General features: G+C 35.7%; 1 protein-coding gene across 1 annotated transcript; it reads left to right on the forward strand.

Annotated features, from left to right (window-relative positions):
* Window positions 1–409: 409 nt before the first annotated feature.
* LOC138820877 (UDP-glucuronosyltransferase 2B15-like) lies at window positions 410–17,062 on the forward strand. The gene is made up of 6 exons (XM_070012829.1): window positions 410–1,156; window positions 2,515–2,663; window positions 4,342–4,473; window positions 11,291–11,378; window positions 12,164–12,383; window positions 15,801–17,062. Exons 1-6 carry the CDS (start codon window positions 433–435, stop codon window positions 16,078–16,080), a joined length of 1,593 nt encoding a protein of 530 aa, XP_069868930.1. The 5' UTR covers window positions 410–432; the 3' UTR covers window positions 16,081–17,062.
* Window positions 17,063–18,030: the final 968 nt, after the last annotated feature.

Below are 18,030 nucleotides of genomic sequence, written 5' to 3' on the forward strand. Positions count from 1 at the left end.
GAAACAGTTACTATCAAAAACTCTTGAATGATGACTCTGAGAAATGTTAAGCAATTATGAAATTACTATGTTTCTTCTGTGTCAAAAAGGATGCAAAACCAAGTCAACACTCACCTGCCAATTTTTTTTTGCATAATTATAAAATGGCTTGCATAAAACAAGTGACTTACACAAACAGGTCATAGACTCCTAGCTGCCTGAAAGTATTTAATTACAAAAGGGATGCTGAATTTACAGGTCAAATCATCAGGAAATTAAATTTCTTTTATAAATCTGCCATTCAGTCCACATGCCCCAATTGGTCATTTTACATATTTGCTTTGATCAACCCAAGTTATATTTTAACTTCATGATCAATTTTTCACTTATATGTAAGCACAAGAACTTGTCAGAGGTGAACATAGTTTGAAAGAAGCTGTGCTGTTAGTCAGGATGACTTGGAAATGGATTTCAGTTCTACTACTATTACAGCTGAGTTATTACTTTAACTCTGGAAGCTGTGGGAAAGTACTGGTGTGGCCCGTGGAATATAGCCACTGGATGAATATGAAGGTAATACTGGACGAACTTATCATGAAGGGTCATCAAGTCACAGTTGTGAGACCATCATCTGCTATTTTTGTTGATAGCAATCAAGAATCCAGCATTAAATTTGAAACTTACCCTTCGGCTTACAAAACCGATGAATTCATCGCATTTTTCACAAGATTCACCTCTTTGTGGACATATGAATTGCCAAGAACAACATGTTTGGCATATTCACCATTACTGGAGAATCTATTTATGACATTTTCTGATATTTGGCTAAATATTTGTAAAGAAGCAGCTCTGAACAAGGAACTTATAGCAAGGCTACGAAAAGCAAGATTTGATGTTGTGATTGCAGATGGCATCGGTCCTTGTGGGGAGCTTCTGGCTGAGCTATTGGAGATTCCTTTCATGTACACTCTCCGCTTCTATCCTGGCTACACAACAGAAAAGTATAGTGGAGGGCTTCTATTCCCTACCTCTTATGTGCCTGTCATTCTGTCAGGATTAAGTGGTCAGATGACATTCATGGAGAGGGTAGAAAACATGATATGCATGCTTTATTTTGACTTTTGGTTCGAGACATATGACTCAAAGAAATGGAATAGCTTTTACAGTGAAGTTTTAGGTAAGTTTAATAGGGTAAGATCTTAACTTTTGTAAAAGTTGAGAGAGGTACTCTGAGATGCATGTGAAATAAGAGAAATTTCTTTGTTGTTGGTGAAACAGTTAAATGAGATATAAATTAGTTTACCAGATTATGGGATCAGAGAGAAGACAATGGACAATTACCTATCTATACAGAACACTGTAGGAGATTATCCTCAGTAAAAATTGTTCATTTTTTTCTTTGTTATCAAAATCACCAATTACCTAAGAGACTGATGAATGAAAATATGTATCTTGTTTCATAGGAAACAAGAAATAGTTTCCCTTAATCAATTTCCTTATTTAAATCAAAATATTTATTTGTATTCTCCTTTATTTTCTTTTTGCTTATAAGAGGTTTGGACTCAGAGAACTCAATCTTATTTGGCTTACTTATTTAGGCTGGTACCTTGCCACTTTAACCATGCCCCAACCCAGCATTTTACTACTTCATTGGAGGCGTAGTCTTGAGTATATTTCTGCCCATGTTAGCTTCAGACTTCACTCTTCCAGATCTCAGAATCCTGGGTAGCTAGGGTTAGAAGTGTGAGCCACCAGTGACCAGTTTTCTGGATTTACTAAATGGCTTCCTTATTCTTGACCAATACAATATTTCAGCACAGACTCAATAAATATAACTCTTAATGTATCCACATTCCTCTATTGTTTCTTATAATCTATTTTATAGACATACAATCTAGTAAAGTGGTGATATACTTGTGATTATTCTCTGTCATTCTTATTATGTTTCTACATTTACTAAAATATTAGCCATAAATAAGGTAAATTCAATTATCTAGTCTCAATATTTATGAAATACTTCCAGATGATATTTTCCAGTGTTTCCACATAATAAATAAATATGTTAGGCTACTACTGTGAATCAACTAGAAGGAAGAAATTCAGCCACAGTCATAAAAATTTACTCATATGGAAATCAAGAACCAAGGAACAGTTATTACAATGTAGAAAACTAGTTTAAGTACTGCAGAGAAAATACTTTCTGTGACTATGATAGAATTATTGTGTCTGGAGTTTGAAAATTTCTCTAATGGATAATGAGAAAAGAAATGCATAGTCAATACTATAATTGCTTATTTTAATGATTATTGATGACTGCTAATAAATTGAGGTGCCATAGATATAGTGTCTTACCAGAATTCTTTTCACACAAATACACACTTACCATATTTCCTGTGTATTACATTTTATCAACAAACACATTCTATATCATTAAGTACAAATAATACCAATCATTTTTAGAGAAATATAAATATTTTATTAAGAAACAACTCTTTCATGTCCTTACCTACTAGTTACTTTTTCCTCTCCACTCAGGACGACCCACTACCTTAATGGAGACCATGAGTAAAGCAGAAATCTGGCTTATTCGATCTTACTGGGACATGGAATTCCCTCGCCCAACTTTACCAAATGTTGACTTTGTTGGAGGACTCCACTGCAAACCTGCCAAACCCTTGCCTAAGGTAAATAGATAACCTTTTGTCTGTGTTATTTTATTTCCTTTTCAATAAATATGGTTCTGGACCACTCAATACAAGTCTTTGTTTACACTGAAAGAAATACAGGAAGTGGGGTAAAGCATTCTACCAATTGAAACTAATTTTTGAACCATCACAAGTTTCTGGATCTCAGAAAACTTAGAGTCATTCAGAACAAAGTCAGCTTAACTAACATTTAATGAGTCAGCACCTGGAAGGAATCCTTAATTCACTCATAAAACTATCAAGTGATTAGCATATAAAGAAATGAGTATTAGACATGCAGGGAAACAATGCAGCTATTTCTACTACAACCCTTAGTCTATTTAAAAGGAGACTTTAGAATCAATTAGTAAAAATTATGTGAAAGCATGTTGGAAAGGAAAAATTACAATATTAAGGTAACATCTGATAGGAATCAAAGAAAGTTTCTCCATCACTAATAGTGAAGTATTAGATGAACATTGCTCAGATATCAGTTGAGAAATAAGAATTGAAAAAGTTATATTACAAAAAGAAATTAGACTAGTAAGAACAATTTGCAAGAACTAATCTTTTGCTTTTTTAATATTAATAAATTTTTATTGTGAAAATAATGTACAGAGAGGCTACAATTACATAACCAAGGTAATGAGTGCATTTCTATCAAGCATTGTTGCCTCCTCCTTTGTTTCCCCTTACCATCCCTGCCCTTCCATCTCCCTCCCACTACATAGCTTTCCCCACCTCCCACCCACTGCCTACAAAGTAGTAAAGTTCATTTTTCCACATAAAGTCTTGTACATCTCATTGTTGCAATGGGTCCACCTGCATCCCTATTTAAACAATTTGTTTTTTTCCTTCCCCTGCACAAATTATACCCACATAAAATAGAGTGAATCAGGGGTTATACTGTGGGGGAGGGACATACAAAGCAACAAAGAAATCATCTTATAAATATGTTAGAAATAATAACAAGAAAGAAAAACCATTTGAATCCTTATCTTGGGGTTCATTTTGCCTAACATCAAGTTATCTGACCATTACTGCTTGTCTCAGATGTATACTAGTTATTGCAATAAGGGAAACCATGGGACCTATGTTTCTTTGGGCCTGGTTTAGTTCACTTAATATAAGGGAAAAATGCTAGACAATAATATAGATTCAAGGTGGAAATGTTTGGACATTTTATTGCACACTGGTGCCAATATCTGATTTAATACTACCTGTGCCCTTACTGTTGGCTAATGGAAAATTTTGTGTTTTATGTATCTTATTGCGATTTATGTATCTTCTTTGGCTATTGTCTGATAGTATTTGATCTTTCTCTCCAGTTTTCTATTAATGATTTTGCCTGTCATAAGAAGGGTTTGAACTCAACTTGGATATTGTCGCTGAGCTTCATTGCTCAAGTCTAGCACTCTAGCACTTGAGTCACAGTTCTGCTTCCAGCCTTTTCTTGGTTAATTGAAGCTGAGAGTCTCACAGACACTTCTTCCCAGGCAGATTTTGAACCAGGATCCTTAGATCTCAGCCTCCTGACTAGCTAGGATTAGAGGCTAGAGCCACCCATGCTTGGCTAGATGGATTGAGCAATATTTTATATGTTTGCTTCACTATTATTTCTGTGTGTGTGTGTGTGTGTGTGTGTGTGTGTGTGTTGAGGCAAAGTTTTTCTTCACAGGAAATGGAAGACTTTGTGCAGAGCTCTGAGGACAGTGGTGTGGTGGTGTTTTCCCTGGGGTCAATGGTTGATAACATGACAGAGGAGACAGCCAATGAGATTGCATCAGCACTGGCACAAGTTCCACAAAAGGTGAGATAGTGTACCTCAACAGTGGTCCTCACTGAATCGGCATTCAACCCTGCAGGTTTCTGATTGTATTAGTTTCCTGGTGAAATATACACAGTTACTACAGCTCTACCTTATCTTAGCCAGTTTAAAGACAAAGCAATGCACCACATTTGCTCAGATAGCATTCAATGTGGATTGTTTTAAATTTACATGAATTCTGTCATCAGAAAAAACACAACAGCCAGAGTATGAAATTTTGTCTTTATCATAGTATTGCCAGCAAGAGTTCACAGACATCCTGAAATTTTCATCTAGTCATAACAAGAATGTTAAAGCCTCTCAATAAACTAAGCAAGTTTCATAAAGGAATTAAAATACACTTGAGAAGTGATATTATGCAATAACAATTAACATGGAGAAAAAAGGTTTGAAATGTTCTACATAGTTTAGGGTTCACATGTAATCCTTTCCTCCAATTTTGTAATTGACCCATTTAGTGTGCACTTGAGGGGGTTCTTCAGAGAAAGGAAAAAGAAGGTTCACTCCTTCTCCCAGGTATGTATTCAGCCTGATTAATTCAGAGAAAGTAAATGCAGACATCCAGCCCTACAGGACTGGGCCTTGTTTCATACATGATCTGTACAGTTCATGTGAAAAGGGACATATTCTACTGAAAAATAAATGTACCATCAGTAAAATTTGGATTCCTTTCAGCAGCCATATGTCTCATAATCTACAGGCCAGCTCCATTTCCTACATTTAAAGATTTTAACACAATATTAATAGTAAGTTTGGATGTCACTATCATCAATTTGTGATCAAAATTCAGCTTGCAACTGTTCCTAGATGTCACAACCAATGCTTTGTAATATCAAACTAGCTTCATGTAATTACCAAAAAAGAATTAATTGATTTATCATAAAGAATTGGTTACATAGATCTGAAGAATTTTTCTTTAGAAAAGATTGGACAAAAATAGCATGCGTTCATGTGCTGGTCATGAGGCAGCAAATGCAGTCTTAACATGCAGTCCAATGGTGTGAGTTGTTGATCTGGGTGCCATGGAAAAGCCCAGTCAGCAAACACATAATTGGTTCTAAGGACCATTTGTCTGTCTGTCCAGATCAATGTATCCAACCAACATTTAAGGGAGGTTTAATGGCCAGTCTACTAGCTACAGTTTTGTGAGGCCCTTCATAGCATGAATAGCATGTTAATATTGTGTACTAACCTCATAATGTCCAACATTCTGTAATATAATCTGACTTAATACCATACTCATTATTGTGAAATTTGATTACATTTCTGGTCAAACAGGACAATATTTTTTTCACATAACTTCTCTCCAGAGAGAACTGTGAAGGTAAAATCGTTGTTATAAATAGGCAGGAAAGGAGCAAATGAAAATGTGAAATTAAAATGAAATCTTATAGAATGAAAAAATATTACTCTAATATCATTTTGTAATGGTTAATAGCTAAAACTAGCATTTAGTAAATATTTATGTGGTAAGATGTAAATCATAAGAATTTTAAGTGCTGTTATGCACCAGATCTATTATTATGACTACATAAAAATTTTGGAATGCATTCATTTGTCATTTATTATATCATTTTTCTAAATATTGTAAAAATTACGATGACATTCCATCTTATTGAGTGTGAAAATAAATGCTGGAAATGTCGATATTCTTTTTATTTTTTAATTTATTTTATTTTATTTGTGAGCATACTGTACAGAGGGGTTACAATTACATGGGCAGGATAATGTGTACATTTCTTACCAAGCATTGCAGCCTCCTCCTTTGTTTACCCTTCACATCCCTTCCCAGCCTCCCCCCTCCCCCCCCCCCAGTCCCAATCCTTCTCCCCCCCCACCCATGTTGTAGAGCTCATTTTGGACATGAAAACTTGTACTTCTCATTGTTGCAACAGGTCCACCTGTATCCTTAAACGACTTGTTTTTCCCCATCTCCTCCACAAGTTATACTGACATCAAAAAAAGTGAATGCAGGGGTTCTATTGTGGGGGAGGGACATACAAAGCTACAAAGAAATAATTTTATAAATGCGTTAGAAACACATGCATGAAAGAAAAAAACATTAAAATACCTATCTAAGGGTTCATTTTCTTAACATCACTTTATCTGACCTTTTCCGCTTGACTCATACATATACCAGATATTGCAAATAAGGGAAACCATGGGGCCTATGTTTCTTTGGGCCTGGCTTACATCGCTTAATATAATTTTTTCCAAGTCTTTCCATTTCCTAACAAATGTGGCAATGTCAATCTTTCTGATCGAGGCAAAGAATTCCATTGTGTATATACACCACATTTTCTTGATCCATTCATCTACTGAGGGGCATCTGGGTTGGTTCCAGATCTTAGCTATAGTAAATAATGCTGCAATAAACATAGATGTGCTGGTAGCTTTAGTGTGGTCTTGTTAATAAACAGTTGGGTAAATGCCAAAAAGTGGGATTCCTGGGTCATATGGGAGTACTATGTGGACTCGTTTGAGGAACCATCATAATGCTTTCCAAAGTGGTTGAACAAGTTTACATTCCCTCCAACAATGAAGTAAGGTTCCCTTCTGTCCACATCCCCTCCAGCATCTGTTGTTGTTAGAGTTCTTGATTTTTGCTGTTCTAACTGGGGTGAGGTGGTATCTCAATGTGGTTTTGATTTGCATTTCTTTTATGGCTTGGGATGTTGAGCATTTCTTCATGTGTCTATTGGCCATCCTTCTTTCTTCTTCAGAGAAGTTTCTCTTTAAGTCTTTCTCCCACTTATTTATTGGGCAGTTGTTTCTTTGAGGATTTGTTGTTGGGTGGTTTAATTTTTTGAGTTCCAAGTATATTTTAGATATGAGACCCTTGTCTGTTGTATGGCTAGTAAAGATCTTCTCCCAATCCCTAGGCTTTCTATTGATTTTGCTAGCTATGTCCTTTGCCATGCAGATGCTCTGCAACTTCATGCAATCCCATTTGTCCAATCTTTCTTTGATTTGTTGTGTTTCCGGGTCTCTATTCAGAAATTTTCGGCCTGAGCCAAAGAGACCTAGGGTTTCTCCTATTCCATCCTGTAATGTTTTCAGAGTGTCTGCTTTGACTCTGAGGTCTTTGATCCATTTGGAGTTGATTCTGATGCAGGTTGATATATAAGGATCTAGCTTTACTTTTCTACAAGTAGTTAACCAATTTTGTCAGCACCATTTACTGAAGAGGCTGTCTTTGTTGCATTCTATTTTTTTAGCTCCTTTATCGAAGATTAGATGGCTATATGTCTGTAGGTTCATTTCTGGGTTTTCAATTCTATTCCATTGGTCCTGAGGTCTGTTCTTATGCCAATACCAAGCTGTTTTGATTACTATGGCTTTAAAGTAGACGTTGAAATCTGGTATTGATATTCCTCCAGCAGTGTTCTTTCCATTGAGGAGCGTTTTTGCTATTTGGGGTCTTTTATTGTTCCATATGAATTTTTGGATTGCCTCTTCTATTTCCTTGAAGAATTAGGTTGGAATTTTGATAGGTATTGCGTTGAATTTGTAGATAGTCTTGGGAAGTATTGCCATTTTCACGATGTTAATCTTTCCAATCCAGGAGCATGGGAGGTTTCCCCATTTTTTAAGTTCTGTGTTGATTTCCTTTTTCAAGATTTTAAAGTTTTCATCATAGAGGTCCTTCACTTCTCTGGTTAAGTTAATACCTAGGTATTTTATTTTTTGAGGGGCTATTACAAATGGAGTTGCTTTCCTAATTTCAGCCCCACTTTTCTCATTGTTGGTATACAGAAAAGTAATTGATTTTTAGGGGTTAATTTTATAACCTGCTATTACCAAAGTTTTGAATTACCTTGAGTAATTTGGTAGTGGAGTCTATGGGATTCTTTAAATACAAGATCATGTCGTCTGCAAATAGGGAGAGTTTTATTTCTTCTTTCCCTATTTGGATCCCCTTTATGTCTGCATCTTGTCTTATTGCTGTAGTTAGGCATTCTAATACTAAATTGAAGAGAAGTAGAGAGAGTGGACATCCTTGTCTTGTTCCTGAGTTAAGAGGAAATGGCTTTAGTTTTTCCCCATTAAGTATAATGCTGGCTGTAGGTTTGTCATATACAGCCTTTATTGTATTGAGGAATGTTCCATGGATTCCTAATTTTTTCAAAACCTTCATCATGAAGGGTGTTGGATCTAGTCGAATGCTTTTTCTGCATTTATTGAGATAACCATGTGGTTCTTATTCTTGCTCCTGTTGATGTGATGAATATTAATTGATTTGTGTATATTGCACCAGATTTGCATCCCTAAAATTAATCCTATTTGATCATGGTGTATGATTTTTTGGATGAATTGTTGAAGTCGGTTGGCCAATATTTTGTTGAGAAGTTTTGCATCAATGTTCATCAAAGAAATGGGTCTATAGTTCTCTTTCTTTGATGAGTCCCTGCCTGGTTTTGGGATGAGGGTTATGATGGCTTCATAGAATGTGTTCGGTAGTGAGCTTTCTCTTTCAATTTCATTGTAGAGTTGGAGGAGTATTGATGTGAGCTCTGCTTTGAAGGCCTTGTAGAATTCCGCTGTAAAACCATGTGGTCCTGGACTTTTCTTAGGTAGAAGGTCTTTTATTGCTGCTTCTATTTCATTGCTTGATATTGGCCTGTTAAGCTGGTTTAACTCATCTTGTTTTAGTTATGGCATGTCAGTATTTGCTAGGAAAAGGTCCATTTCTGTCAAGTTCTCAAACTTATTAGCATAAAGTTTTGAGAAGTATTCCCTTGCAGTGTTCTGAATCTTGGTTGTTTCCGTGGTGATGTTTCCATTCTCGTCTCTGAGTTTATTTATTTGGGTGTGTTCTCTTCTTTTTCTGATAAGATTTGCTAAGGGTCTGACAATTTTTTTAATTTTTTCGAAGAACCAACACTTTGTTTTGTTGATCCTTTCTATAGTTTTTTGGATTCTAATTCATTTAATTCTGATTTAATTTTGATTATTTCTTTCCCCCTACTGGATTGGGTTTATCTTGCTGCTCTTTTTCAAGGAGGTTTAGATGTGTCATTAAATTGTTGGTTTCAGATCTCTCCAAATTGTTAATGTATAAGCTCAGAATAGGACATCCCACCATCACATTATAATCCACACAGGATCAATTCAGACCAAAGAAAAAGATCCTTAAAGCTGTCAAGGAGGAAAGATTAATTACCTATGAAGGAAAACCAATTAGAATCACCTCAGATTTCTCAGCAGAGACAATCAAAGCAAGAATAGCCTCGAATGATGTATGCCATGCCCTAAAAAGAAACAACTATCAACCAGCTAAACTCTCCTTCATAACTGAAGGCCAAATAAAAACATTCCATAGCAAAGAAAAATTGAAACAATACATCACCAAACCAACCCTACAAACGATTCTTAAAGATAACCTACACATAGAAAACAACGAGACCACAATAAAGGTCAAGAAACTGCACCCAAACTGAGAATCCAAGAACCATAGGAAGAACCCAGTTTTCACAACCCCCAAGAAGGTGGATAACATGGCAGGAACTCCCAAATACCTCTCAGTCCTTTCTCTTAATGTTAACAGACTGAACTCTCCAAATAAGCGACATAGACTGTCCAGTTAGATTAAAAAACAAGACCGTTCTATCTGCTGCCTGCAGGAGTCACATCTTGCCCGTAAAAACAAACACATTTTCAATGTTAAAGGTTGGAACAAAATCTACCAAGCAAACGGCCCCCATAAACAGGCAGGAGTTGCAATCCTAATATCAGATAAAATAGACTTCAAATTAAAATTCGTGAGAAGAGATAAAGAAGGTCGCTACATACTAATTAAGGGATCTGTCTTTCAGGAGGATATTACAATTCTAAATATCTACTCGCCAAACAATGGAGCACCCAAATTTATCAAAGAAACACTACTTTCCCTCAAATCCCATATAACTCCAAAGACATTAATTGTTGGGGATTTTAACACACCACTCTCCCCACTAGATAGATCAACTTGGCAAAAACTCAACAGAGAAACTGCAGATCTAAACAGCTGCATAGATCAACTAAATTTAACAGATATCTACCAAACATTTCACCCAGCAGCACCAGAATACACGTTTCTCTCAGCAGCACATGGAACATTTTCTAAAACAGACCACATTTTAGGTCACAAAGCAAACTTGTCCAAATTCAGAAACATTGAAGTTATACCTTGCATTCTCTCTGACCACAATGGAATAAAATTAGAACTCAACACCAAAAGCCACCAAAGAAAGTCTGGTATTACATGGAGGCTGAACAACACACTGCTGAATCACGAGTGGGTCATGGAAGAGATTAGAAAGGAAATTCAAGTGTTCATGCTATTCAACAAAAATGAACACACAAATTACCAGCTCCTCTAGGACACAGCAAAAGCAGTACTCAGAGGCAAGTTTATAGCTCGATATTCTTTTTATCAGTCTTATTATAGACCTCATTAATGAACCCTATCTGTTCTCTTTTCCATTCTGTGTAAGTCATTTAAATGTGTTATCTCTACATTTTATTCTTTTTCATTTTTTCTCTCTTTTTTTATTGTGAAAATACTGTACAGAGGGGTTACAATTACATGGGCAAGATAGTGAGTACATCTTCTCAAGCATTATAGCTTCCTCCTTTGTTTACCCTTCCCTTCCCTTCGCATCCTCCTTCCCCCCCACCCAATCCTCTCCTCCTCAAGTTGTAAAGTTCGTTTTTGACATGACAACTTGTACTTCTCATTGTTGCAACAGGTCCACCTGTATCCTTATTTAAAATGTAACATTTACAAATTTAAAAATACGGTATCTCAACCCACCAGATTCTTTGGAGATTTAATGGAAAGAAACCAGATACCTTAGGACCAAATACTCGGCTGTACAAGTGGCTCCCCCAGAATGACCTCCTTGGTAAGACTCTGAAAAACACATACTGGAAATATGAGTAACTGTAGAAGTAGTTGATAACAACACAACAGGAAAAAAAACTGGTGAAGATGTGTTAATAAAAACTCAAAAATGAAAACACACATTTTTTCCTAAGGAAAAAGTCTAAATAGTTGGAATTTCATCACAGTACATCATATTCTTTATAATCAGTTTATCTTTCTGCAAATATATTTACCATTGACAGAGAATTTTCTATAATTACCTGAGGTTATCTCTCTGTCCTTTAATTCATCCTTACATTATCCATCCTCCTAAAGTAGAGCAAGTATTTGCAATGCCACTGAAACTTGCAACTTTCTTTTATTTTGAAGGAGTCTGCCTTCTATGTGGGAAAAATTGCTTCATATGAAATGATAATACACTCTATTTCAAGCATCCCTCCTTCATTAGATTAATGTACTAGTTTTAAGTTTATGGGAGCATAATCTAACATGACCATTTTCTTGTTTTGGAATTTGCTATGATCCATTATGTTGTTTTCCTATATGTTCCACAGGAAATGGTATATTCATTTTCAAATCTCAAGACATAAAAAACTTAGGGCACAAACCATAGGAATTTTACGTACATCCCCAGATGATTAGATGCTACTTGCAGAGTGACACAAAGGCAAATTAAGTGTAACTGATTGGTTCAAGAATTATTATTTAGACAACACTGTTCTTTTCATTGCTCACATTATACATTTTTCATTTCATGTCTAAGACTTTTAATGAACAATTGTATTGAAATATCCCTAATCCTAGGCCATCCCAAAACAAAAGCTTTCATCACTCATGGTGGAGCTAATGGCATCTATGAGGCGATCCATCATGGGATTCCCATGGTGGGCATTCCTTTATTTGGGGAACAACACGATAACATTGCTCACATGGTGGCCAAAGGAGCAGCTATTCAACTGGATATAAGAGCAATATCAAGCAAAGACTTGCTGAGAGCACTGGAAGCAGTCATTAACAACCCTGTGTGAGTATAACCTTGATTATGTGTATGTGTGCATTTGTATGTAAGTCTGTCTTTCTCTTTGTTCATCTGGGCATTACACCCAGGGACTTGCTCATGATTAATGACCACTCTACTCTATTCGTTAGTCTGATGCTTGTTTGACCAAATTGTGATTATAGATAATTTCTCACACAAGCCTGACCATGAATGGTACCCTCAGTTAAGACTTGATTAATTCTCAAAGATTCATCAATAACCCATCATGTGTTTCACAAGTCACAATAATATTCGTGTATGTTTGTATGCATGGTGTGTGTGTGTGTGTGTGTGTGTGTGTGTGTGTCTGTGTCTGTGTCTCTGTCTGTGTCTGTGTGTGTCTGTATGTGTCTGTGTCTGTGTCTGTGTCAGTATCTGTGTTGCAACATTGTTATTCTATATAGGCCAGGATTGTCTCAAACTCATGATCATCATCTGTCAGCATTTGGAATGCTGAGATTCCACAGACCCAGTTTCATTTCCAACCATAATTTGTTTTGTTCCCCAGGTGATTCATTATAAAGGAATTATCAAAACCTTGAGAATAGTACAAAATTCGAAAACAGGCAAAGTGGACTGAAAGAAATCACTAAGAATGACAATAGACGAATGCAAGGAAGCTTAGGAAAGCAGTGAATTAGAGGCACATGAACTCTTCCTCCACAAATAACACTAACTAACCCATTCAGTTATAACTTTCTTCCCACTTAAGATAGCACTAGTTACTCTTTATAAAATAAAAATTCAGTGTGTTTGAAAAATAGAGCATGAAGTTTAGATGGTTGAAATTTTACTATTGTGAACCACATGAAAATATCTGTCATTTCAGTTTCTAGAGTTTGTTGTTTCTTCAAAACATTCTAAATGGTTTGTATTGTTAAACAGCAAGACAATAATCAAATTTCACATTCCTAGTATAAATGATTCCTCAAATATCTACGTTAATGCTTAGATTCTACCATTGTTAAATAACTACAGCTTTTAAAATTACCTGATTCATCCTGGTAAGAAAAGAGAACATTTTTTGAAATGTATGTGTATTCTTAGATACCACGGGACTATGATTATCTTATTCAGAATAATCATAAAATAAAAAAGAAATTACCTTCAGAAGTACAAGTGAAATGTAACTGCATGATAACTAAAATATCTGAAGTAATAATAACTTATTATTCAAATTATTTCAATAAATAGGTAAAATTCATTTATACTATTAATTTCCTCTTATACTCAGTAATACTCTGTATATAATTCTTTCCTTTCACCATAACTGTAAAATTAGTGGAGTGTATTTTACTTTTATTGGATATAATAATATAGCAGACACATTGTAAAGGCTGTATTACTTTGATCATATTTGGGGGGTAGTGGGTTTGAACTCAGACCTTAACACTCAGATGTTTAGCTTTTTAAGGGCATTCTAGGGCTGGGAAGATGGTTCAGTGGTACAGTGCTTGCCTTGCATGCATGAGGCCCTGGGTTCAATTCCTCAGCACCACACAAGCAGAACAAGGCGGAGTGGCTCTGTGGCTCAAGTGGTAGAGCACTAGCCTTGAGCTGAAGAGTTGAGGGACATCCACCAGGCCCAGAGTTCAGGCCCACAACTGACCAAAAAAAAAAGGGGGGGGCATTCTATGATTTATTATATGGCTCTAAGTTTATTCTTTGCTGGTTTTTTGAATGTAAAGTCTTGAGACTTTTCCACCATTTCCAGTTTTGGGCTGTTACTGTCAGGACCTAGCCTCCTGGGGTAGACAAGTTTACAGGCAGGAGCCATCAGCATCTAGCTCTGACTTCCATTTTCCTACAGATATTGAGAACCATAACATATAGTTTGTGAGCCATATTTTATCTTCCTTTGTTTTGAAAAACAGTGTATTTTTGTATTTTTATTTGCTATACAAGTATAGTTCTCATATATTGTTCTTATTAAATTATGGACAGATACAATGTTGATACTGAGAGATACAGGAGATTTCTTAACTAGATAGTACATGCTAAAACTTAGAATTAGGACACATTTCACTCATTTTTTGATGCATTTCCTTTTCTTTCTACCTGCTGTATTACAAAAAGGATCACCACTAGTCCTGGCTGAAGCTCACCCATATCAGTGAGTTCTGTTAAAATAATAGGGATACAAGTCACTTTACTTACCATTGCAACACTCTCCTTCTATAACACGGAATTACCCTTAATAATCATTCTCTAGGCATGCCCATTTTCACCTTACATACTAGAAAGAATACATTCACCACAAATCCCATGTGCCTCAATTTTACTAGAGCACCCTCTTATTGGGTCTAACATCATAATACTAACAAGAAAAATAACAGCAATGTTACAAATGTCTTTGATTGTCATCTGAAAAGATGAATAATTAAAATCATCCTAAATATGAGTACATTTATTTCTCATAATTCAAGAAAAACTCAATTATCTCTATTTTTCCATTTCCTATCTTTTCGCTGTATAATAGCAAACAAATAAAAACTGATACCTTTCAAAAGATGTTCATAGAGGGAAAAGGCAAGTCATAGAGTAATAGTGTTACAAGTAAGTGAAAGTTCAAGAAATAAAAGGAAGGATAGCTGACAGCCAACGGCTGATGGCTATGATTCTAGCTGTGATTCCAGAGGCTGAGATCTGAGAATTGTGGTTTGACATCAAGCCAGGCAGAAAGGTCCCTCAGACTCTGATCTCAATTTAACATTCAAAGAGCCAGAACTGGATCTGTGGCTGAAGTGGTAGAGTTCTTCCCTTGAGCAAAGAAAGCTCAAGGAGAGTGTGAAGCCCTAAGACCAGAATAAAACAAAAGAGGCAGGGAATTTTGTAGTTAAATAATAATTAAGCACCAATAAATGATAAAGAGAGCCTTCAGGGGAAAAATTCTTATTTAAATTAACTATCTCTAAATTATGATACAATTCTAAACTTTGAACAACATGCATTAATAATTAAGCTTTTTTATTGCTGTGGATTTCTTTGATCATTCTACTTTTGTCTTCAGAAATTCTTGTGTTAACAACATTTTTCTTTTTTTTTAATTGTAAAAACACCATACAGAAGAGTTACAATTGCATGTGCAAGATAATGAGTACTTTTCTTATCAAGCCTTGTTGCCTCCTCCTTTGTTTCATATTTCTATCCCTTCCCATCCAACCCACCTCCCCCTCCTATCTGCACCACTCCTCCTCAACGACTTTAACAAGATTTTTCTAAATGGTTAAATCCAGGGTCATTAAGAAGCTCTTGCCTTTTGCCCTAACATGTCTAAAAATACAGCAGAAGAAAAGAATTGTCTTTTCTCTCAAAATTTTTTTAGACTCATCTGCAGAAAATTTCAGTATCTGTATTTTCTAGTTCATTTGATATACTTACATCAATTTGATTTACCTTTAGCTACAAAAGGAATGCTATGTGGTTGTCAACCATTCACCATGATCAGCCTATGAAGCCACTGGATCGAGCTGTCTTCTGGATTGAATTTGTCATGCGCCACAAAGGAGCCAAGCATCTGAGGCCACTTTCCCACAACCTCACCTGGTACCAGTACCATTCTCTGGATGTCATCGGATTCCTACTGGCCTGTGTGGCCACTGTTACCTTCCTTGTCTTAAAATGTTGCTTGCTTGTTTACCAAAAGATTTTTAAGATGGACAAGAAGAAAAAGAGGGAGTAGAGCTTTTAACACTCAGTAAATGGACTAAAAGCCTGCTAAGGAAAAACATTCTAGTGATTTTTAGCACAATCAAGCTGGGAGAGATTCTCCTCCACACTTTACCTAATCCTATGCCTATTGTATTTTCAAATGGATCTTACTCGATTAAAAATGAAGCAATGTACAATTCTAATGTCAGAGTTCCTCAAAAAGTTCCATGTCACTGATTTTTGTAGATAGTATAACTGAATTAACCGGGACATATGGAAATTTGAGTTTGTTAGTTTGAGAGAAGCATACAATCCAAAGTTTTATGGGCATTTTCTAAAAAGGAATATTTTATTAAGATAAAATGAAATGAACTCTTTGTGTGTCTGTCCAAAGAAAAAGAGAGGGATAGGTTAAAAGAGGTAACATTTTATTCAGACTACTGACATATGGGAGAGAGCTGACAATAACTGAAGTAAACTTCTGCTAACTCAAAGCTAACTAAGAGTTTCATAACCATAAAGAGTGAGTGAGAGGAAGTGAAGAAAGGAGACTTAAATGGGACTACCATCTATGTGAAGATAGTCAACTACGAAAGAAGTGAAAATTTACTGGAAAAGGCCAGCTATGGGTAGAAAAGTTAGAAGGTGTGCATTATACATGGACACTGAGACATGATTATTGATTTTGACCTATGGACAGATTTTATGAATGTAATGAATAGAAGAAAATTAGATATCATTAAGACCGCGGTGGCTCATGCCTGTAATACCAGCAACACAAGAGGCTGATATCTGAAGATGACAGTTCAAAGCCAGCCTAGGAAGGAAAGTCTAGGAGAGTGTTAACTCTATTAGCCACCAGAAACCAAAAATGGAACTGTGGTTAAAGTGAGTACTAAACTTCAGCAAATAGAATCCAGACCATGAGTCGCTGAGTTCAAGGCCCATTACTGACATAAATAAATAAACAAGCAAATAATAAACAAATAAATAAATAAGGGATTTGATGGGCATTGTGTTATACATGTATAATCCCTGTTCCTTAGGAAATGGAGATAGTATGGTGATGGTTTGATTTGAGTAAAGGCAAAACTGTATATGCTCAAGCAAACTTGAGACTGTCATTTTTATTCCACTGCTATACAATAGGAGGCATTAATAAAACTAATTATGAAAGTAACATTACAAAAGGAAATAGGTAAAGACAGTTACCCTTTACTAACATTTAAATGTACAATCAGTCTATATTTAAAACATAGGATACAAATAAATGTACAAAAACAAAATAATATATCTGTGCTCTTTATTATATTAATTTTTAACAGAAGAAAACTTTGCAGGTACTTTTTCTGCACTAATATCGAAGCTCTGTATACATTATTCAAAGGAACTTCTAATCTACTTTAATTTCTTCCTCAAATTATTATATACAATAAGATAGCCTATTAACATTAGATATACAAAGGAATATTACTCTACCATAAGGAAAAATTAAACTATATCATTTTCAGGAAAATAAATAACACTGGAGGGACTGGGAAGGTGGCTCAGTGGTAAGGTACTTGCCTTGCATGCATGAGCACCACATAAACAGAAAAAAAAGCCGGAAGAGGCATGTGGCTCAAGTAGTAGAGCAGTAACCCTGAGCTGAAGAGCTTGGAGACAGCACCCAGACCTAGAGTTCAGGCCCCATGACTGACAAAATAAATAAATATATAAATAAATAAATATACTTGCAATCATCAGGTTGACTGCTATGAACAAAATCAAAAATGCTAAATACAGTATGGTCTTACTCATGTGTGGAGTGGACACATAAATGATGATGATAATGATAGTATTTAGCAGACAACATGAAGTTAAATGCAGGACCTTTTAAGAGTGGATTGGCAAAAGGAAGAAGAGAGAAAGGACAGGCTACTGTGGAGCACAGAGGATAAACGGACATTGAACATACACATCGATGACAGTGTCATGTTTA

This window comes from Dipodomys merriami, unplaced genomic scaffold (genome assembly GCF_024711535.1).
Source record: "Dipodomys merriami isolate MVZ:Mamm:240054 unplaced genomic scaffold, mDipMer1.0.p SCAF_9, whole genome shotgun sequence".
Lineage (NCBI taxonomy): Eukaryota > Metazoa > Chordata > Mammalia > Rodentia > Heteromyidae > Dipodomys > Dipodomys merriami.

Bases quoted from the DNA above. Each gene is read 5' to 3' on its own strand.
- LOC138820877 (XM_070012829.1), top strand. From the start codon at position 433: ATGACTTGGAAATGGATTTCAGTTCTACTACTATTACAGCTGAGTTAT. The intron at 4,474-11,290 runs GTGAGATAGTGT...TCAACCCACCAG, and splicing joins TGGCACAAGTTCCACAAAAG to ATTCTTTGGAGATTTAATGG. The intron at 11,379-12,163 runs GTAAGACTCTGA...CCCTAATCCTAG, and splicing joins CCCCCAGAATGACCTCCTTG to GCCATCCCAAAACAAAAGCT.